Source organism: Arctopsyche grandis, chromosome 11 (assembly GCF_051622035.1).
Source record: "Arctopsyche grandis isolate Sample6627 chromosome 11, ASM5162203v2, whole genome shotgun sequence".
Lineage (NCBI taxonomy): Eukaryota > Metazoa > Arthropoda > Insecta > Trichoptera > Hydropsychidae > Arctopsyche > Arctopsyche grandis.
Window position 1 is genome coordinate 8,554,690 of NC_135365.1, and position 23,923 is coordinate 8,578,612.

Here is a 23,923-nt window from a genome sequence, read left to right on the forward strand (position 1 = left end):
AACAGCTGTCAACTGTCACTATCGATAATTGGTCCAAAACAGCAAAGCGGCTGACTTATGGCACGTAATTCGCGTGTATAAATGCCAAAAAAAACGGATACGATACGTTGACGGATGTTGCTGTAAGGTATGAACAGGAAATGTCGGGTACTGCTGTAAGCTTGCCGTGGCGTAAACGTGACGGTTGGTATGAATATATCCATACAAAATGTACCAAAGAATACTTTTCGTACGGCCGGATACCTGCTGACGTCGGTACGTGCTGACTAGGTATGAACAGACCTTAATAGGTGCTGTGTTGTATGGGTGGGTATCAGTGGCGGCTCGTCCATATGGGCTGCGGGACTGCAGCCCCCCCAATACAGTACAAATGCATGCTATTTTTGTCGTTTACATAGGTTGCGGGCTGCAGACCTCCCAGTATAGTACATATGCATGCTATTTTTGTTTTCATTCGATCACCGGTTTGGTTAACGAGCTACTACAGCCTGATTTATCTCTGCAGCCCCACCACTATGAATTTTCACGAGCCGCTACTGGTGGGTATGCTATGTTTCAGACGGGCTGGATGAATTCACCGGTTAGGATTCATCCGACCCGTCTGAAACATTGCATACCCATACAATACAGTGTCTAGTACCCAGCGCAGGCGCGGTGCCGGTCTAATCCATCCTGCCCGTGTAAAGCCGAACTACGACTCTCAAGAATCATTTCATAATGATTATTTTAATTTTGTTTAATTTTAAATAAATAACGTCTTTTTTGCATTTAGCTCATCCGGGCGCGCACACAGGGGAGCGATAAATATTCGAAAGAAAGAAAAAATTGCGAAAGAAAAATAAAATAAAAATCGAAAATTTTCTCACCCTCGTTTTCAGAATGTGTACCCACAAAGAGGTATAAATTGTTTTTAAAACAAAATAACAATGTATTTAATGACGAAGTACATTTAATGCACACAAATCCACATATGTATTCATTAGATAATTTTGTATTTAAGCGCGTATATTAAAAGAAAAATACAAATCTTATAAAAACAAAGAACCCCCCACCCTCCCCGCAATCTTACTATTATTGTCATAAACGATGTACGCATTTACATACATATATGAGTACCGGATCTTCGTTCTTTGACCTTATAGTTTATTTACAATATGAAATGGTCCTCATGCAATTGTTTAATAAGCTAATACCAAACATACATTACCAGATCAATCTAGGTTGGACCGCCCCTAGAAAAATATCCTATGTGCACACTCGAGTTCATCCCTTTTTCATATTTTTTAGGTATTTATAAGAGTTAAACAATCTCTAAATTCTAAAATGAGATTCAAAATTAAAAAATATCAAAAAATTTTCGTTTTTTAATTGAACGCTTGTGTTAACGTTATTTAAGTAATTAAAAATATCTGCTTAATATGTCATTTTAGCACACCCAATCATCATTCTGAAGACATTTTACAAAATCATCCATACCTTCATTTCGGACAAAGATTAACAATTTATTATTAAGTTCTATAACTCCTAGATAACCACCTGACTTCAGTGTGAATAATAAAGTAACAACCCTGTAGAAATAAAATCAAAACCCTGTAAAAAGTAGACATTCCTACTTAGCTCCCATAGATATGCAAAGTTTTTTAAAAATGCGTGTTTTTAAAGGTCTTGATTTGATGAAATTTACCATATTTAGAACTTGTACAGGTTTTAGTGCTACTGGTATTTTTTTCGAAACTAGAGATTCTTTATGTAAAAAACAATGCGTAGATATAATATTAGGGTTTCTTGTCTTTGCAAGGGTAGCAAATCTTTTAAATGAGCCTACCATTGACGTAGCACCATCCATACAAATTCCTCCACATAACTCCCATGATATTTTAAATTGTTCTAAATATTAAGAAATAGAATCAAAAGCATCTTGTCCAGTCGTATGCCCTGTAATATCTTTGCAGCATAGATATTGATTCACTAATTTGTTTTCATTTATGAAACGAACGAATCCAATTTTTATTATTTCGCGGATTTTTCTGTTTATATGCATAGGGGTGGATGGAGGATCCAAGTAAAAGGCCAAAGTCATGTCACAGCATTTATTGGTGATTAAGGAGATACACACACTGGCAGTGCTCAGTTCAGATTGTCTTGATATCGCCTAAGTATCGCCTTATAAGGGATAGGTCTCTCAGGACATCTTCGACTTCCGATTTGTTTACCTATTGTTATGGTCACGTACTCGGATATGTATTACCACGACACTCAGACCCACGGTATGGGTCACTTCTGAGAACTCCATGGGAATGCGACCGAGTACCGTTATCGCCGCATTCATTGTTTAGCCGACTTGCACTTAAGCCTGTAGATAATCCTTGAAACCAATTGTAATGGTCTAATCGGATGCGCCTCGGCTTAATCCGATTGCACTTAACCGGCGGCTCTTTACTAACCTCTTATTTTAGTATACGTAACAATATCATCTTTTTCGCGGTGCACCGGTTAAGAACCACTGCATTAGACTTTTAATTGAAACTTTTACCTTAGGTCAGTGATTAATTACCCGCGGGTAATTTAATCAAAACTAGTTAAAATTTGTTTACCCACTAACCAAATAAATTTTTCAAATTGAAATTCTTTACCCATTTAGGTTAAATTGGGAGTAATGAATATTTTGATTTAATTAAAAGTATTATCCATAGCAAGATCGCGTATTTGATTATAATTAGTCACCAAAAATAGTAGTAGAATAAATATTGTCGTACGACTTTCATCATGTAAATAAATAAATATTTTTAAAATGATAAAAATTACGATATTTGGTATACACATATTTTCGCAAAGAAAATATGTAAATAAGATACTTACATACATATATTTAAAATTGATAATTTACTCTATGACAATCAAACATTTTAACCTTTGACTTTGATGAATACGCACCCATGAAATTACATACATACAAATGATTAAAATAATTAGGATGAATGTTACTTAAGAAAAAGTATTCCTATTAAATATAATATAATCGTATTATTTAAAAAATAATTGAAAGCTTATATTATTTTCATCATATATACATACATAAGAACTGTAGATATCTTTAAGAATTTAATTTATATACTTATAAATATAATTTTTACTTAAACTACACATATTTACATACATACGTATATATTCTGGGCCAACTCCAAAGCATCAATTGAATTTTTTAAATTTATATTATGTTTATGTACATCATAGAGTAAATAAGATGACAGGACATATTAGAACGTCTCATTTGTCCCGAGTTTCACCCATTCGTAATCGCAATATAGATAAAAGGCAAGCTTTCGTGAATTAGCCGTTCAATGCTATCGAGGCAATCGTCATAGTTTCACGTTAATTTATCACGACTAAAAGTTATACGAAATTCACTGTTGTTTTCTTGAATTTATTTATTAAATATAATGGTGCAAGAAAACGGTTTCGACGATCCAATGTGCGATGCAATCCATCCACAAAAAATCACATTCGAAGATGTTTCTTCAGCAGCTTTCAGGATAAAGAGTGGGATCATTAAAACTCTTTGTGTGGTGAGTTTTTTTTATTATTATAATCGTCGATACGTACAAAAATGATTGACCTTTATTCAGCATTAATTAATTTTTTTGATTATATTATATTCTTTGTTTTTCTATTACAAGCTTGTTATTATATTAATTTTTATGGACCAATTATTTTTTAATATGGTACGATTTACATATATCCATTAATTTGTATGCATGTAATTAGTTTTTCTATATTTATCATTGAATTTTATTTTTAAAATAATCATTTTCCAGTTAAACCAAATATATGTATATATATATCATGTCTATAGTCAAGATTTTTTTTTCATGATGAATTTGGAACGCCAAATAATACAACATATTATATATTTATACTTATCATTTAACCGGAAATTATTACTTATACAAGTTATTACTAGTGAGCGGACCCAAAGCGCGTCGTTCATTGTTCAATTGTTCGCCGTACTTTGTTAAAGGTTCGCCGAACTTTTTTTTTTTTGCACTCCAGCTTTGTAAATAGAGCCAAACCACCCCGATTCCTGAAAAAAGCACACTCCCTATCCGCCCTTTAGTTATTACAATTTCTAATTAATTAATCAAATATGTATGCAGTGGCGGCTCGTCTTTATGGGCAACTGAGGCAGTGCCCGACACACATTTCTCCTAATAAAAAAAGTATATTTTCGGTGATTCAATTCAATTGATTGATAGTCAAGATTAAAGCAATGTTCAGTCGCCTACATGCTACGGTCCCGTGGTCGCCAGCGTCAGTTTTCCTGCTACTCTGACGCTAGCAAGTGGTCTGTTTGGTTGGTCAAACTTCCGTTGGAGTTGGAGTTGGAGTTGAAGTTGGAGGTAAAGAGAAAAGAGCCGTATTGCCGTATTCAGAAGGTCACTTTTAGTTCACTGTGAAAAGGTCTCTTTGGGGCAAGATACGTGTGCCCCCGTCGTTTATATTCTTGATTCGATTCGAAAAATATACGACACCGTTAACGTTTTTCGACATTTGAAACATATTTTGGAAGGTATGTTTGTTAATTTGAAGGCGGAATATTTACATATATAAATAAAAATTGTAATGAACGTTTTTTTTTCTTGTTCGTGTATTGGTAAAAATGATTTATATTTGATTTTGTGAAAAAATATATTTTTATAATGATAGTTTTGTCTATTTAATGTTCATATATAAATAAAAATTATTTTTGTTTAATTTCACAATATTTTTTTTATTCTTCTTACAATTCACAGTATTTTCTTAGTTCAACCTCACTGTACTAAAAATATATGTAAATAGTTCTTTTTTTTTCATCATGCCCCACCTATTTTTAATATCACGAGCCGCCCCTGGTATTATATCTATCATTTAACCGGAAATTTATGTCTGTTTTTATGGTTCGCCAATATTTATCAAATATGTATGTATGTATAATATGTACAATTTACATTTCAGAAATCTCACTTGTCGAAAGATGCAGATATAGAAATCTACTTAAAAAATGATTTTCTTCAATGTACCGGAAGGTAAATGTTTAAAAATTTCATTTTCATTATACATATGTATGTATATTGCATAATATAACAAGGAAATTTATACGACAGTTTCAAAGAAAGAGGAGCTCTAAACACTTTAATTCTACTGACGAAAGAACAAAAGCAAGTTGGAGTGATATCTGCATCGTTAGGTAACCACGCTCAAGCCCTTTGCTATCATGGACAACGACTAGGAATTCCAGTCACAGTGGTCATGCCGATCGTTGCCCCAATTATGAAAATACAAAAATGTAAAGATTACAATGCGGCTGTCATTGTCGATGGACAGAACATGTCGGAAGCGAAATCTATCGCTATGAGGTTATCAGTAGAAAAGGGGTTGATGTATGTCAACGGGTTAGTGACACATTTAAAGTAAATAGAAGTTTTTAAACAATAAAAAATGTAGTATATTATAATCTTCTTTTTGAAATATTATAGTTATGATCATCCACATATTATGGCCGGTCAGGGTACCATTGGTTTGGAAATATTAGACGAAGTCCCGGATCTCGATGCAGTCATAGTTCCAGTCGGAGGTGGAGGTCTAATAGCTGGAATCGCAACGGCTGTAAAGCATCTTCAACCTAATGTTAAAATATATGTAAGTAGTATCCTTATGTAGGTATGTAGTATGTTAAAATATATGTAAGTAGTATTTTACCAGTGGCGTAACTAGAAAAATTCGGCCCGCATGAAAATGATAGCAAAAGGCCTCCCCCTTTAGTATTTTTCTTATTAAAACTAAATAACATTGTTTAAATGTTCTTTTTCCTTGCCTTCCAATTCGAAAATTCTGCAATTACATATTTCAAAGACATTTTAGAAGCTTCTGCATGTTCAATCGATAATATTGGTAATTCACTGAGAATGAGTTGACTCATCGAATTTCTTTTATAGTATTTTATTAATTTGAAAAAAAAAACTATAGTAAATCACATTATCGAATATTTCATTTAAAATAAAATAACTATCCGAAAATCTCGAATGATATCAAATACGAGAACGTATCTCTGGCGTTTCTGAAAGAAATCTGAAGATTCACAATACACAAAGAAACGAAAATATTTTACTAACCAATATGTTTTTTTAAATTTAACATCGGGTTTATATATTATTGCAGACAATTATTATTATTGTACCATAACGGAAAACTTTTGAATGTCGTGAGGAGTAAAAAATCGAGAAAATTCAAGTCGCAATTTGGAGTATAAACTCTTACCTAGTGCTTCCATTAGTCTTATGAATAATTTTAAGAAATTTTTTCGACTTTTATTTGAAAAATGTATAGTATTTTTATTTAAAAACCCTTTGGGTCCCTAAATCTAAAAGGCCCACATGCACCGCATGCCCATGCGGTATAGTACTTACGCGCCTGGACAAAAGTCACATATTCTAATTTTATTCTTTCTAAGTCGTAGAATGTATTCTTTCTAAGATGTAGAATGTAATCTGACCTACATATATATGTATGTATGTATGTATGTAGCTCATAAATCATTATCTGCAACTTTATAATGTAATATGTTGTGATTATTTATATTAAAACTAGCATACAAGACAAAATTCATTATAAATATCTATCATAATATTTTTTTAAAACGAAACAACAATGTATTTAATGACGAAGTACATTTAATGTACACAAATCCACATATTCATTAAGATAATTTTATATTTAAGCGCGTATATTTAGAGAAAAATACAAATCTTATCAAAATAAAGAACCCCCGCAACCTTACTATCATTATCATTAACGTTGTACGTATTTACATACATACATTTATTGAAAAAATATTTTTGTTTATTTTAAAAATAACTTTTATCACTTAAAAAATTAACACATATGACGCACTAATCTTCATAAATACCCTGGTTTCATTAACGAGTTTTAGGATATAAATAAACTTTTATTTATTGTTAGAAACAGGAAATTGGTTTTATCTTCAAGTATTCAAATTTAAACAAACTCTTATTTACTTTCTCATTGGTTTTGAGATGATGATTTTCAGTTTATAGCTGAGAATAATAACATCTTCTGAAGGAAGTTGATGAAAGTATTGTTGACAATATTTTGTTCCAATTGCTTTGATATCTTGCAGATAGAATAGTACTATAATATACGTATTTCATTCCAAATTTACTTGACCTTATTATAACAAGGCTTTTCTATGTTTCACTTCGCAAAGGATTTAGCTGAAAGTTCTACATTCTTCCGATCGTTTTGAAACTTGGCCATTTTGCGCGGTTTGGTCAACGATGGAAATATCAATCGATTTTGATAGTTCAATGGTGAAAAATAATCGTAATAAACACGTCTAAGTTTGCGAAATTTTTGAAGATGGTGACGTGTTTGGTGATCATTGGTCACAAAGCGCTCCCCCAAAAGTCACTAAAATCTCTAAAACGGAACATCTGGCACCTGAAAAGTCCATCATACTAACGATAACTATCACACTAACGAAAACTCGAGTGCCAAATATTCCGCATTCGCGGTTTTCATATCAAAAATTGTCTTTGTGACCATCGCAATGTGACTAATAATCCAATTACCGGTGACGTTTGATAGCTAGTAGCCTTATACATATGTTTGACTTTCCGCCACCCACTCGTTGTGTCAGATTTTAATTGTTTAAACGCCTATGACTTTATCGCTTTCACACTATATCTTATTCATTTCAAACTGACCCTTTTTCATTTAAAATTAAACCTTTTTCATTTAAAATTGACATTGAAAAGGGGTAATTTGAAATGAAAATGGGTCAATTTGGAACAAAAACGAAATGGTCTATTTATATTTCGACACACTAAGCAATGTCTAAAAAAATTTTCAGAACATGTATCGATTTATCAATTTACAGGGTGTAGAATCTGAAAAATGTCCGAGCATGACTGCCGCTATCAGCAAAGGCTATCCAGAAGCTAGTCAAATAATGTCAACATTAGCTGATGGCTTAGCTGTTCCATTAGTCGGATATAATGCTTATGCTACAGTAGCACCATTATTGGACAGAATGGTGAGCCTTTACTTTTTGAATGCGTTTTAATTTTGATAAAAGTTACAAATACTATTTGGCATTCGTAGATTGTAGTGAAAGAAGACTGGATTGCTCGAGCAATTTTGAAACTAGTCGAAACTGAAAAATGCGTCGTGGAAGGAGCCGGTGCTTCTGGGATAGCCGCTATCATGGCAGGAATGGTGCCGGAGCTCGTTGGAAAAAAGTATAAACAAATAAATAATAAATAAAATCATTGATTAAACTCGACCATTTAAATATCGACTGAATTGTAACTTGGAATTTCAGAGTGGTTTGCATATTATCTGGTGGAAATATCGATTCGACAGTTTTGGGACGGTGCTTGGAACGAGGTCTTGCGGCCGAAGGTCGCCTTATCAAGTTTAAGGTGACTGTTAGTGACCGACCCGGTGGAATAACTGAACTGTGCAAAACGCTTTCGTCAATAGGTGTATCTATTAAGGATATAATGCACGAAAGAGCGTGGGTCATATCTGACATATTCAGCGTACAGGTAACGTTATATTTAATTAATGTAAAAAGATACACTTATCTAATATCATATTATTCAAGGCGACACATCACTGATTGATGTGTTTGTAATATATATGAGGAGAGTAGCTCTACATTCAATGAGTAGAAAATATAAATTACATCTTAAGCAAACATGCAAACTTACATATAAATTTATTTTTGTAGGGAGTAGTGTAATGTATTTTTAATTAAACTTAATTTATTTTTGTCACTTAGGTGAAAGTCGTATGTGAAACTCGTGGACCGGAACATTCAGAAATATTAAAAAATTTATTGAACGAGAAATACGAAGAAGTGAATTTTGTCTGCAATTCCAAATAAATATTTAAACGAATACTTGTATTTATAGTTATTAAGGTAATCATATAAGTATACATAGAATACTTCATTCTTGTGTTATGATTAATGTGACCATTTATTTTTGTCCTCAAAACGGGACATCTACCAATTTTTACGTAATAGTATGTGTATTCAAGAAAAGGCGTATTTTTCCATAGTTTTTATTTATTAATAAAAAGAACAGGAATGTTGATGAAGAAAAGAAAACAACAGCAATGAATAATATAAATATAAAAAATTTATGTTGTTTAATATTTTCCTGATGAACAAATTTTCTTAAGTATTACTGGGTTTGCTTTTAAATAAGAATGAAATTCTTGGCAGGATTTCTTAAAATTGATTTTAATTAACAACATCGCTTTAAGAACTGCGACTTGCAATTGGGTTTTTTCGGTCGTCCACAACTTGTTCATCTCTGAAAAGACTCTTTCTACGGGTGCATTAGTTCCGGGCAGGCATAAAATGTATTCAATAATTATATATATATAATATATATATATATATATAATAATTCAATAAATATACTCTTTTTGAAAACGGGACATTTCGACGTCCCGAAGCTGTGCTTGGGGACAACGGGACAGGCTACCTAAAAACGGGACGGATGGGACGATTTTTTAATGGTAGAAAGCAAATGTTTAATTAATTTATTTAATTAAGGTTTGATACGTTTACTTATTTACTATGTATAAGTTTAGTTAATTATAATTTTACATTTAATGTGTCGAAAATTATTAATTATATTATATACTAGTGTTTTTACCCGGCTTCACTCGGTATTTGTAATAAAAATCGCTTAAACATGGCCAATCTAATGGTAAACATTGTATTAAATTGTTAAATTGAACGTCATGGATTTACGAATCAAACAAACAAACATACAGTCTCTTTCGAAATTATATATTAGAAGAAGAGATGTACCTTTTGATGCTAACGTATGTAAGTATATTTTTAAATATTTGTATAAAGTGATATAATAACTAAACGACAATAAAATAGCACATATATTAAAATTAAAACATTTTTATTTATTTTGTAATATAAAATTATATTTAACAACACTACAAATGTAACAAATTTGTATAAACTCAAAAAACACTCGTTCTAAATTTGAAAGTCTGTACATATTTAATTTTTAGCAACAGATTTTTCTAAGTTTTCGTTGGCGCTTTGTTCTGAACTCCTACCGGCTTCTTCCATGTTTTCGAATTTCATCGGATCCGACTCATCGTCGTCGTTGTTTTCACGGTTGTAAAGAGTCGGATATTTTGTCATGCATTCCTGCATCGTGCTAAAAGCCTCATAGCAATCGCTTCCTTTCGGTTCAGCCTCACTGAAAACAAAATGAAACATTAGGATAAAATAAACTTAAAAACAAAACAAAACAGGCATTTAAATAATCATAATATACCTATAATGGAAGCAAGAGAAGGCTTCTCTGAACTGGACTCCACACGGTCCTGTAGCCATTCCTCCCAAGCACGGACAATTCCAATTTATATCACCGTTGGATAATATGAGACCGGGGGAAGGTTCCGGTTCAGGTAATGTGACAGTACTCGGGACAGCATGGTCTTCTTTAGTGGCAAATATCACCAGATCCTTATCGTTAGGACCAGAAGAAGATCGAATCGACATCTTTATCGACTATTATAATACACTTATTCTGAATCTGAAATATAATCGTATGATAAAAATAATAAAAAATGCTTATAATTTTTAAATTTAAATAAATACATACCTTGAATAGTAGTGTCCGTCAATTCCGGATCTATGTCCAATAAATCGCGAGTCGTTTTATGCACTCTGTAAGCACATTCTATGCCGTTGAATACACCATTTAATGTTAAAGCACTGTAAAGTCTGACGAAAAAGTCTTCCGGAACACTTAGTACTGCTCGCTTCTCCGCTTGATAGAATTTCAACAATTCAACAGTAGTGCTGGAGCCAACTTCTCCGAATAGTAAATAGAGAGAATGATAAACATGCTGTTTGAAACTGGACGCTGTTATTCTTTGATCGACCTCGGAATTCAAATCTCTGAAACAAACATGTTTGCGTCAATATTATTGGTTAGTTTAAAATATTAATCAAAAGTATATAGACGGGTTAGTATATTTAGTTAGGTTTTAGTATCAAATAATATATAGGTATTTGGAATATGAATATTTCTACTTTTTATATTCATAGTATTAGACAGAAATATATACGAAATATAACAAAAAAGTTAAACAATGCTAATACCGTAATTGTTGCAAAAAATCTATACACATTTGTATGAAAAATTATCAAACTATTACATGACACATTTAAAGGTTATGATTATGTCAGATTCTATCAAGTGTCATTTAAGCTTTTGTAACCATTTTAAATGGTGTTATCTATTAAATTAGGTATGAAAACTGGAATATTCAGTGTGTTAGTAATAATTATTACAATAAACTGAAAAATCTGGTTAGTAAGTGAGATAGAAATATGTTATCAATTTGAACGAAATTAGCGTTCCAGAGTGTGTAAAATTATAAAATACTAACAGAGACACGTCTAAATAACAATTAGAGGTCATAATTTAGCACAAAACACCAGTAATTGAGTTGCGAGACGACACTATGTTGTACCTTCGACTTTGAGGTTACGCCGCACCCGGCCGCACCATAGACAATGATCGCTCTGCTGTGAACCATAAGCAACCACCGCTCATCCGAGCAAACGTCAGATTGTAATTCTGACAAATTTTATCTAAATCAAAATTTTATCTAAACTAAAATCAAAATTTTAGACTTTAAATAATTAATTTAATATTGTATTGAATATATATATATATTCATTTTATTTATTTTTAACATTTATCATTTGTTTTATTTTAATTTATTTCAAAGAAAGGATAAGGTAGAAATTTGAGCTTTTTTTATATAAAATAGTATCTGCACTTGCTCATGTTTCAAAATAAATACATATTTGATAGGAATTATACACAGTTTAAATGTTTTTTTAATAATAAAATGTCATATAATAGTACAAACAAATCAATTACGAAAATTTGAGCTACAAGCATAGATGTATAATACATAGATCCGCCCTCACGCTTTATACTGGTCTCCCCTTTTGGCGCATGCAAAATACATGGCGCATGCACACTTTCTCTCAGTAGGTAGTTACCTTCTAAGTAGGAAAGGTCGATTGCGGAGATCTTGTCGTTACTAACTGAGGGGTGCGGGGGGTTTAACTAGCGGGGAAGTGAAAAAAACGCCGACCGCTGCGTCGTAGGGAAAAAAACCTTTTTTTTCCCAACTTCCTCGCTAGTTAAACCCCCAGCACCCCTCAGTTAGTGACGACAAGATCTCCGACCAAAATCTCGCGTCAGGGCCCATCTATGTGTATTATATATCTATGGCTACAAGTTAAAAAAATCTAAATATATAGTTAGTTCATTATTAGTCAATAGTAATTTGCAAATATAATTCAAGCGAACAAGTAAAATATAGGTACATATTATAAAGTAAATAATTACTAATTAAGCTTAGTTCATTTTATATGTATGTATTATGTTAGTATGGCTTTTTTTGAACATTTCCCTTTTATATAATTTATACGTACAAACATGAAGCGATATTATATTTTCCATTGTCTTCTGACGATGAACTAATTATTTGATAGAATTTAAGTATATCCTTATAGTATAAGGCTTATGACATATATGACAACAACTTCCGGTTTATTGTTGATAGTTTCAACGCGTGGGTAGGTAGAATATTAATTTCTATCATGAAAAATAAATTTTAATACAAAACATTATGCATAGTAGGGATATAATGTAATTCACAATTAAAATGTATATAGTGAGTTTGTCGTTTTGTAGAATAAAATAACGGATATTGTACAAATTACGTGCGCAATACTAAACCGGAAATAATATCGTTTCGGGACAGCCCTAGTAGCATAGTAATGCAGATTTTCCATTCATAAGTGCGCTTCGTCTGGGACAGCGGCGCCAAACCATTGAATAATTTAACACTAATCTTTAATAATATGATTTTTTTTCCATTTCAGTCAGAATTTATTCAGGCAACTCGACTAGTTTGGTCATGCCGAATTTGTTTGCGCAATACGCGGTTTGTTGAGGCTTTGGCCATATTTCAGCCACTCAAGTGTACAACTGTCACTCCATATTGGTACATACTAAAAGCGATACTGATAGAGCGCAGTTCATTTATGCGAATGTCTATTGTATTTATTGAATGCTGTGCGTACGTGTATACGCAGCGGTCTGTCAGCCCATATCTGTCCATGTACGCAAATATTATATTAAAAATATATTTTGTACTTATGTTATTTTGAAAAAAATGGTTAATAATGAACAATTGTTCTTTTGTTTTTGTAATAGTTTTCAACCCTATATTACAAGCTAGTTCGTTGTTCGAGTTCGCGTTGTCGTCTCTTCAAATACTAAATAATTAGCTTGATAATTATCTCGGGGTAAGTGATCTTTTCACTTCATCGATTTCTAAAATTATTTTTTATCAAGTGCAGAAATGGATGCACCTGGCCATTATGGTAAACATGTGTATATGAAAGGCTTATTTCGGCACACTTCACGCTGTTCTTTAGTTGTCACAAACACTGTTCGTTACGCTGACAATGAGCATGCGCTCTTGTATTATTTTATTTGTTCCATTGTTTATGTATTTCATTTCTTCGCCACCATATTGGATACTTCGTTGTTCGAGTTTGCATTCACGTTTATGTCTATTCGGATATGAAATAAGAAGAGAAATTAAGTCGGTGTGAGTGACTTTTGTCAAATTCAAAACCAGGACATTTTTTCTAAAAAGGTATTATTTAAATATTACCGAAATTACTAAAAATTAGAGAATAATAGAAGCATATCTATGAACATAAATCGATTTCAATGTTTATAACTATAAGGATAATATTTTGTTTTTTTAAATATAAGAACAATATTCTATTTCTGAAATTATTATTTTAAAAATGGGTATCTTTTTAAAGTATAACTCACACATTTAATAATCAAGCCCTCCTTTAATTATTAAATGTGTAATATCTTATTTTTGCTTTAGAAATAGGTACTTAAAAATAAAAATAAAATTACAAAGGGGCTCTAATTTTTCCTTTTGCTTCGGGTGAAAAAATGTCTAGTACCGATTCTGATACGTATATAATGTATTAAAATACAATAAAATAAATCTCAATCATGTTTTGAATATTTTCGAGCGCTCCCATTCGTGAAAATTTTCATTTCGAGCCTTGCGTGTTTCCCGCGTTATGTCCACTTTTCCATTTCGGTGTTGACGAAGGTGGAAGGTAAGCCCAACCGGCTTTGTTTTGTCCACTATTCTTCATTTTAACAAATATCTAAAAAAATACTGGTGGTCTGTAATACGTTTATTCTGCTTTTTAAAGATTCTAGATATATTGACGTTTTGACAGCTAAAAGTTTCATGTGACACCTGGTGAGTCTATTTGAAGATGGCTTTTGACTTTTAACACTTCGTGTATGCAGCGGCGGTTTATCATACAGGAAAATAAGCGCGCGTTTAGGGCAATCGAATATGGGCCTTTTCTACCAAAATTTACAACAATTATTATCAGTGTCCACGTTCGACGAAAGGGTCTCGCAGATTTTTTTTCGAATTTTTTGAACTTTAATGCGGGCTTTAATCACTGTCCACAATACGTTCGTAAGCCAAGAATAAATATTATTAATGCCTATTTTACATAGTATTTTTAAATAAATAAATGAAAAAAAATAAAAAAATATGGGTTTGTAAAATCGTAATGAAAAACCATATACTTAAAAAAACGATGACAACATTTTTTTTTACTTAAGTGGGGGCCTGTTTTTTTACTTGTGTGTCTGTCTGTCTGTCTGAGATAATGCTCGCCGTACTATAATAGTCGTTTCGACTCGACATACATGTGTACGTCACAGCTAAACCACTGCCAAAACGAATATACGAATACAATAATAAAAGAAAAAACTTCTATATATACTGATCGCTACTAAGGTTTCCGCTTGGCAGAGAATTTACCGCCTTCTATTGAAGATTTAATTAATTAATTTTTCTGTTTTATATTGTTTATATGTAGGTAGGTGGGTAGTTAAATATAAATATTAAACAATTAAATATAAATATTAAATTAAATATATTTAAAGGGTATTAGAAAAAAATCGACCACGTAGGGATCGAACACATGACCAACTAATTAATTTTTTTAATTTAATAACTTATTATGCCAACACCCATGCGGTCATCGGGTACAACACTAGTCTTTAATATATAATTTCGAAAGAGATTTTGTATATATGTTTGTATGTAAGTTTTGGTTCGTAGGGTCCGTGAAGTTGAATTTAGTAAAAAAAAACCAATGAATATTCAAATAAATTTAAACAAAATAAATCTATTCAAATAAATTTAATAAAATGTTTACTATTAGATAAGCCGTGTTTAAGCGTTTTATATTACAAATACCGAGCGAAGCCGGGTAAAAACACTAGTCTTAATATATAATTTCGAAAGAGACTTTGTATGTATGTATGTGTGTTTGTTTGGGTCGTAGATTCCTTGACGTTCAATGTTATAAAAAAAAATTGAATATGCAAATAAATTTAAATAAAATAAAACTATTCAAATAAATTACAAATACCGAGCGAAGCCGGGTAAAAATACTAGTCTAATATAATAATAGTAATAATAATAATAATTTCGAAAGAGACTTTGTAAGTTTGTACATATCTTGGTCGGGAACTTTGTAAACAAAACAAAGTTTCTATGACGACAATTCAATTGGTTGAATATTATATTTTTATCGGTTCAAATAAAACAAATGAATATTTACTATCAGATTCACCATGTTTACGCTGTTTATATTACAAATACTGAGCGAAGCCGGATAAAACAACTAGTCTAATATTATATAATTTCGAAAGAGACTTTGTATGTATGTATCGGTCTCCGTGACGAGACAGAATGTTAAATTACAGAAAACACAAATATCGGAAGGCAAAGATCGAAAATCGAAAGATCTTAAGTCGAAAGATCAAAAAAAAAAGGTGCATGGTAAACGGTACATACTCACTTAATTTACGCGAGCAGGATACAACAGGAACAAGAGGAACAGGCTTTTCCTCCCGTATTAATGTGTGCGCGCAGAATACGCGAGCAGGGTCGCGCAAATTAAGTGAGTATGTACCGTTTACCATGCACCATTTTTTTTTTTTGATCTTTCGACTTAAGATCTTTCGATTTTCGATCTTTGCCTTCCGATATTTGTGTTTTCTGTAATTTAACATTCTGTCTCGTCACGTAGACCCGTATGTATGTGTGTAAGTTTAGGTTCGTGTAGAGTTTGAATTTAGTAAGAAAACAAATGAATATTCAAATAAATAAATTTAAATAAAACAAAACTAATCAAATAAAATGTTAACCATAGTTTAGTACAGTTTATATTACAAATGCCGAGCGAGGCCGGGTAAAACCACAAGTGTGTATTTATAATTTCCTGCTTCTTCTTCTGCTTCCTCTTCCGTTTCGTCTCCATTGGCTCAACCTCCGTTGGCTCAATCAAAACTGCCATTTCTCGTCTCAAAGAAAGTCACGCGCCAAACTGGGAGACCGAAAATTGGTAATTTATTACCAAAATGCACGAGGTCTCAGGACAAAGCTGGCTGCGTTTAATTCAGCTGTTTCTACTACATATTTGTGATGATATGGTAGCACTAACGGAAACATGGTTGACTTCATCATTTTTTGATGCTGAACTTTTTGATTCTTCCTGGAGGCTGCATCGTCGCGATAGAGTAGATCGACGTGGTGGTGGTGTATTATTTGCTTGTCGTGATTGGTTTCGGTCAGTCCGGATGACAAATTTTGAAACTCTATCTGGTGAGGACTTATAGAATTCATAACTTGAAAATCATAATCGAGAAAGAATATTACGAAATACAAAAACCTTGTAAACATAGAATGAATTCAAGACGATAAACGATATATAATAATAATAATTATTATTTTTAGTTGTTTGTGTATATATATGTTTTGTTTTTGTTATGTCTAATTTGTTATTTTGTTTCTTGTCTTTTCTGTTATATTTTTGACCATTGTGGCGCATTAGGAATTCCTGTAATGCTACAACGGTCCAAACTTTAAATAAATAAATAATTTGAAGTGAGGGCCCAAAATAGATTGTGCAAAGTTGTCGTGAGTTTTTTCGAGCGTTGGCTTTGAGAAAAGGTTGCGAACATGGGGAGACTCTGGGACCAGTGGGCAGAGTCGGAGTCAGAGAGTACGAGTAGAGTAGAGGAGGAGGAGCCTCGTACGATCGAGCGCCGAGGAGAGGCGAGACGAGGCGAGGCGAGGCGAGGCGAGGCGAGGCGAGGCGACTAGGGCGGGCAGAGTTCAGTGTTCAGTGTCGGGTGTCGAGTGTCGACTGTCGACTGTGGACTGTGGACTGTGGCTGTTGTGGAGTGTTCAGTGTCGTGCAGAGCGGCGGGCGGCTCAGGCGTCGGGGCGGCATGCCGCGCTACCCCTGCCGCCCCCACTGATGGCGGGGCGCTACCCCTACGATGGGGGGGCCAACACCCCCGACCCCCACAAGGACTATTCTCAGCCCCTGCACGTGGACTGCTCCGTCGAGTACGAACTGCCCGAGTGCACCAAACCACCGGCCGGGATTCACGTCGAACCCCTGCTCATGATCCACCCCTGCCACTTCCGGAACCTGGAGCGCCAGAGGCGGAGGCCCTTCGAGAACAACCTTCCTGGCAGGAGGCGCCAGCCGCCTTCTTGGGAGCCCTACAGAGGCCGCCCCACCCACCAGGCGCCTCCTCCACCTTGCGCCTGGCACCTAGAACCACCATACCTGCCTCCTCCGCCCCTGCCCTTACAGCTCCAATGCTACGAGGCGGTCTAAAAATTCAAATATATATTTAATTCCTGTGATAGTGTATCTCCCCCGTTACATATATATGTATATATAATATAATATATATTATATCCGTATAGTTTTTCGGGGAGGATTTGAAACAAAACCGTACGATCCGGAAAATTCCCCCCATCACATATAAAATAATCTGAAAAATTTCTACGTGGAGATGATATTTATATATATAGTGATTTGTAGTTATGTGAGTGCGACATCCCAAAGCGTGCTTCATGTGTATTGTATATTGTATTTAAAAGAGAAAAATGTGAAAATTCCATAGTAGAAGAGAAAATTTCGAGTGTGATGCGACGAATACGGGCTTTTTGTACGCAAATTTAATAAATATTAAATTAATCAGTATATTATTCCGATGTGTGTGTGTGTGTGTGTGCATGGGTGCAGTAATGTTGAATGTGTGTCGTGGATTTCGGCGTACGGAGAATTGATCGTGCGGAAGTTGTCCGAAGGTGGCTTCCATCTATCAGTGTCAAAAATATTATGTGAAGGTATGAATCATTGCGATCAATTGTCCGTGGTGTCGGATTTCCGCAACGATTTTTCGTGAATTTAATTTTAATATTTTTTTGAAATCTGCTTTGAAATTTTTGGGGCAGTAGTGAGATGATGATGATAATGTACCGATTAATAATAATTAATATTTGAAAGAACCATTTTTATTATTATATATATATATACATATATATATATATATATATGATAATGTATAATTTATATATGTGTACAGACTAGTCATAGAAAATCATACGCTTAATAACTAATGTTAAATAGTAAATAATATGGAAAACTGATTAAAACAAAAAAGTCGTTATTGTTTTTTTTATATACGAAAAATAAAACAAAAATCTTTTATTATTAAAAAACAAATCTTTTATTCACACATTCACTGTTATCTAAAGTTTTCCTTATGAATATGTGTGTGTGTGTGTGTGTGTGTGTGTGTGTCGGTGTGGTTTTGATAAGTGATTTCGATTGGTGGTAATGAAGATTGACGCAATGCTTTTAAGTCGTCGTTCGCTTTTAATGTTACGTCAATCTGTCAATTATTTCCGAAGAAAAGCTTTGAAATTGTCGATTTGAAACATCGTCGCTTGGGTTTGTGCGCGCGTGTTTACATACACACACACACACAGACGTCATGTGTGAACGCTTCGAGTTTGCGCGTAGACGATGTTGTTATTTTTTTTCGCGCCAATTATAACCGAGTTGCAATCTAATTTAAAACATGACTTATAATTAGAACACGCATCTAAAAATGAACAGTTACGCTTGCATATCATTATGTACGAATTCATTCATTTTAAAATATGCATTTAACAGTACATCAAGGTCGTATAATACATATATATGTACGTGCATTCAATATGAAATTTTTGAATAATTTTAAATAAACATATGCGTTCAATCTTTTAGACATTTTCTTAAACAAATGTTAACATTTTAATGATTTTTAATTTTATGTATAATTTAGGACAGTGTATGTTAGATTTTATGTCAAAAATTCTACATTTTATATACAGGAAATTAGATAAAATTAGCTCATATACAGAGAGATATATTGTGTATGAGAGCAAATGTTCGCTTCGATCGATTCGCCTTCAGTTTTTTCAACAATGTCTTAAACGAAAAATAAAAATTTGAAAATTTTAATTTACATCGATTGTCTACGGTGATTAATACGCCAGTTTGTGCAAAAAGAAAAAATTGCAACAATAGTAAATCAATCAAAATTAGCTCGCAAAAAGATAAGCGAACGAACGCTTCCGAGTCTCGGCCTTTTTTTTTATGCGTCCAATATTTTAATAGGAAAAGTGACGGGGCATTTTTTTTTCAGTTTTCAGACGTTTTTTTTTCAGCTTCGTCCGTTGGCCTACGAACACACACATCGTCGTGCATAAACGCGGGTTTTGAATAAAAGATAAGCGTACTCTCTACTAGGGAGATATACATGCAACATTCATCAAGGCGATCGTTCGAGCCGATAGAATTTACAGAAAACGTTATTGATGACCGACAACGCTCTTAAAAGCGAATTCCGTGACTTGTATGTATGTATGCGTGTATGAAAGAGAAAACCAGTCCTTCTTAATCTTTTTGAACTACCCACGTCTCAAGGGGAAGAGGATGCTCGGATGGTCTTGACACGTTTCGCAGATGATCGAGATAAGAGCAAAATAAATTCAAAATGAGTGAAAAATATTGCTGAATTAACATATCATCGGCATGAAACGCTCTCGGTCCCGAGTATTATAAATGACTTATAATAAATAAGATTGTTGATGAGTTTGTATGTAGGTAGGTAGTAGCGTGATCGATTGTCATATTTTGTATAATTATGTCGTTAAAATGCAATTAGATTAATGATAATGCAAATTTCATATATGTATGTATAGAGAAGTCTGTGCGAAAGTTTTCCTACAAGCAATTCTTCGAATGATTTCAACTCTGAATAAATATTTGAAAAAATGTGTAAATAAACCATAAATTGTGTAAACAATTTTGACATTTAAATATCGGAGAATATTTTTATTGTAATCAAATTGAGAAATTGCGTTTCCACTGTGTTTTTTATATGTATATACAATACAAGGTTTAGATTTAATAAATAAATATTTCGATCGATCTTACATAAATACATGTAAATGCATAAATACATAAAGAAAATGACAAGCTTCTTATTTATATAAGGTATTTCGAATAAAAAGAAGTAAATAATATATATCTACATATATAAAATTGAATGTGTTGGTGTGTGTCTCGTATAGGCTCCTAAACCACTGAACTGATTACGATGGAACTTTCAGGATTTGTTGTATGTATGTCCGGGAAGATTAATATGAAAAAATATCGCCCAAAAACGGGAATGAGTGTCATTGCAACGCAATAATTTCAAATGTGTTCGCTGCCTGCGTTCTTCCGACAAATGGGAACGGGAACGGGAATGGGAATTGCATGCGTTATTGTGGCATTGCAACGCATGCCGTGTTCAGCTAGTAATATATAAAAACCGAATGGATTTTTGTATGTATTTTTTTTCTTAGATTAAAAATAAATATTAAAACTGTCAGTTCATAAGAATGCAGGAGATCGCGCCGTGAACACTGATAAGAACATACATATATATATGTACATGAAAAGATATACATACATTGCTCATTTGTATGTGGACGGCCGGGAGAGTCATGGAAGTACATAATAATGCAGAAGATTGCGTTTGACCACTGACGAAGATACATACAAATGATCATTTGTATGCGGACGGCTGGTTGAGTGTGCGGGGATGGAATGACGGAGCAGCGTGGGAGGTGGAGTGAGGGGGTGATGCGAATTAACTGCAAAGGCGGTGCGTGCTGAAACTGCTATGACTATGGTTCATGTTCAATTCCTATCCAAAACCACCCGTTGACATATCAACGGGCACAATACTAGTACCTATATATATTATACAATCAACATTTTATTTCATTTCAACCAACCAGCCAACCTATACAAATAATACATCCATCGCTTTTTAATGCTAAAAGTTATCCAAAAATTGGTAAACTGCTGACACCAAAAATAATACAATTTTCGGCTTGGACTTGCAGTATAATGAGATGTTTCCGACACAATAAAAAAATGGGAACGTATTATTGTAGCATAGACGTGTAGAGGGGTTTCCGAGATTGGAGTGAAAGACGCAGCAGCTATGGTATAGGTAGTTTATTGTTCTTAATCCGTCGGCCTGCCAGCTCTGAATGAATCACGGCACATATTCACCGAATATTTATACACATGTACTCCCAGCATAGAGACATCATTGGTCGATGGGTCGTGAGATCTTATTGGTTGTTGTTTACGATTTATTCATACGGCGAGGCCTTTTAGCGTGAACGCGAGAATCATGTGATTAGCGCTATTAAACCAGTGGTACATTATTTTGTGAACATCATATTTACGGGATTTCATATATTTTGGCATAACTTTTTGCGGACTGACCAGATCAACTGATTATTCTCGTTACAAAGCGATGATTACTTTGTTTATTTATTTACATATTAGCCACAGTGACATTATAGAATACAAATATTATATTAGCAAGACATCTATGTTATAGATAATACATTTTTGAAATCATATTCGAATAGTGGTGACATGGTGGGTAGGCTGGTTTTTGCCAATTTGATAGAGTCGCTTCAACAATGAAATCAGATAAATAGGCAAACTCTGATAGGAAACGATCAACTTGGCGTTACCAATATCCAAGTTTGACCAACAGCATTAAAGATTACACTCAGAATAAATTATTTTCAATCGCGGTCAGCTCACGGGATCGAATCCACCGACCTTTCGGTGCTTAGTAGCAACGCAACCACCGAGCCATACTGCTGGCTATTTAACGATACAAATATTATTATGCGTATCACGGCCACTGTAAACATAGCCTCGCCATACAGGTAGTTCTACGTCAAAAGTGTTCAATTACAAGCTTTCCACACAAATTCTGCTTCAATGATGACAACACAACACGCAACCTGCATACGAAGGCAAAACTTTCGCAAAAAAGAACAAAACTGCTGACACAAAAAGTGCAACTACATATAAAAGGGGGAGTTGGGCGCGTGCATAGACAGCATACGAATTGGGGAAGGGTTTATCCGGGGGACGGACAGACAGACAGGTATAGTTATGCGGTATTCCCGATGCACAGCCCGACATTTCATTTTACCGTGTGAATAATTCATGAGACTTGGTCGTCGTTCGTAGTTTGAATTAAAATTATTATAACAGTTAATCTGCCGGTGTGCGATTCTCTCATTTGCATACGTTTATTTGCGTTACTGTCTCCACTCACAATAATGCCTCATTACTGTTACGATTATGTATAACGTTATATATATATCGCGCCTGTGTGCTCTGCCTGTGCCTATTCGGCGTTTTCCGCATCGATAATGTTTGCTAATTAATATAATAATTAAATTGTACGATCGGGTTGTTGACGCAACCCTGTTCGAGCTAGTTAACTGCAGGATAAATTTCCGCGTGTGGGTCTATGATTAAACCACACGCAAATAAATCCAATACGAAAATTTGAGCTCTGTGATTATTTCTCACAAGAAAGTGAGAAAGTGGCACCCACACACACACACACCCACAGGAAAGTTGCGTGTCGTCATTGGATTAGAGGGACTAGGCTAGTCCCCTAAAATCTTTTACTTAAAATTTAAAAACGCTAACAATTTAATTACAACAAATTAAAATTGTTGTCCATATTTATATTGTTTACTCGATTCAGCAAAGTTCAGAAACTTGAATCGGCCTTACTTGAGGTAGTGCATTTGTATGGTATGGTACGCCGCGTCGTTCGCTTGCAAGGACCCACTGTCTCAATTCTGTTCCCGTCGCGATACTGGCGAACTGTTATGTATCAGCAAAGACAAAACATTTTTTTATTTAATTTAACGAAATTTTTAATTAAAATAACACATATATAACACATATAAACACTCACCTCAGAGGTCACTCGCTTAGACTACAAAAAGATAAATCTAATAAATTGATCAGAGATTCATTCTTTTCTAACAGAGTGGTTTCAGTTTGGAATAGTCTTCCCAACGATTTAGTAACCTCTAATAATATTAATATTTTTAAGAATAAACTTGATACTTTTTTTAAAACCAAAGGATTTTTGTGATTCTTCTTTCCCATAATCATATTTCTGTATTTTTATCTTTTTTGTTTATATATTTTATATTTTTTTCTTCTCTTATTTTATTTTAATATTGTTTTTTTTTTAATGTATTTTAATTTTTCTCATTTTTTTATTGCATATATGTATAATTTGTAAAATATGTTTATTCAAACCCCTTGGGCCTATCGGCTTTGCCGCCTCCCCCAAGTATATTAAATAAATAAATAAAATAAATAAATATATACAAAGAACTTTTCGAGTACAAACATGGCAAGGGAATCGGCTCTCGAAACGATTCCCCCATAACAAATCTATTCATACTATACAAC

General features: G+C 33.6%; 2 protein-coding genes across 3 annotated transcripts; one reads left to right on the forward strand and one right to left on the reverse strand.

Moving 5' to 3' along the window:
• The first annotated feature begins 3,332 nt into the window (after window positions 1–3,332).
• Window positions 3,333–9,977, forward strand: Srr (Serine racemase). Its single transcript, XM_077441181.1, has 8 exons — window positions 3,333–3,566; window positions 4,993–5,063; window positions 5,142–5,429; window positions 5,514–5,676; window positions 7,934–8,089; window positions 8,158–8,294; window positions 8,378–8,603; window positions 8,840–9,977. The coding sequence occupies exons 1-8, from the start codon at window positions 3,441–3,443 to the stop codon at window positions 8,942–8,944; spliced, it is 1,272 nt and encodes a 423-aa protein (XP_077297307.1). The 5' UTR covers window positions 3,333–3,440; the 3' UTR covers window positions 8,945–9,977.
• Window positions 9,972–11,591, reverse strand: LOC143919024 (mitochondrial intermembrane space import and assembly protein 40-B-like). Of its 2 annotated transcripts, none has more exons than XM_077441182.1 (3): window positions 10,704–10,842; window positions 10,374–10,634; window positions 9,972–10,295 (listed from the first exon to the last, which is right to left on the reverse strand). In XM_077441182.1, the coding sequence occupies exons 2-3, from the start codon at window positions 10,598–10,600 to the stop codon at window positions 10,091–10,093; spliced, it is 432 nt and encodes a 143-aa protein (XP_077297308.1). In that variant the 5' UTR covers window positions 10,601–10,634; window positions 10,704–10,842; the 3' UTR covers window positions 9,972–10,090. The 2 variants fall into 2 exon arrangements, with proteins under 2 accessions (XP_077297308.1, XP_077297309.1); XM_077441183.1 differs by lacking the exon at window positions 9,972–10,295 and adding an exon at window positions 11,497–11,591 and having other exon boundaries at window positions 10,492–10,634; window positions 10,704–11,002.
• Window positions 11,592–23,923: the final 12,332 nt, after the last annotated feature.

What these genes read in the sequence shown, in the direction of transcription:
- Srr (XM_077441181.1), top strand. Translation starts at nt 3,441, where the DNA reads ATGGTGCAAGAAAACGGTTTCGACGATCCAATGTGCGATGCAATCCAT. An exon ending in TCATTAAAACTCTTTGTGTG is followed by an intron (nt 3,567 to 4,992) that starts GTGAGTTTTTTT and finishes TTTACATTTCAG; the next exon opens with AAATCTCACTTGTCGAAAGA. An exon ending in CACCATTATTGGACAGAATG is followed by an intron (nt 8,090 to 8,157) that starts GTGAGCCTTTAC and finishes TGGCATTCGTAG; the next exon opens with ATTGTAGTGAAAGAAGACTG.
- LOC143919024 (XM_077441182.1), bottom strand. Translation starts at nt 10,600, where the DNA reads ATGTCGATTCGATCTTCTTCTGGTCCTAACGATAAGGATCTGGTGATA. An exon ending in TTCTCTTGCTTCCATTATAG is followed by an intron (nt 10,296 to 10,373) that starts GTATATTATGAT and finishes TTTTGTTTTCAG; the next exon opens with TGAGGCTGAACCGAAAGGAA.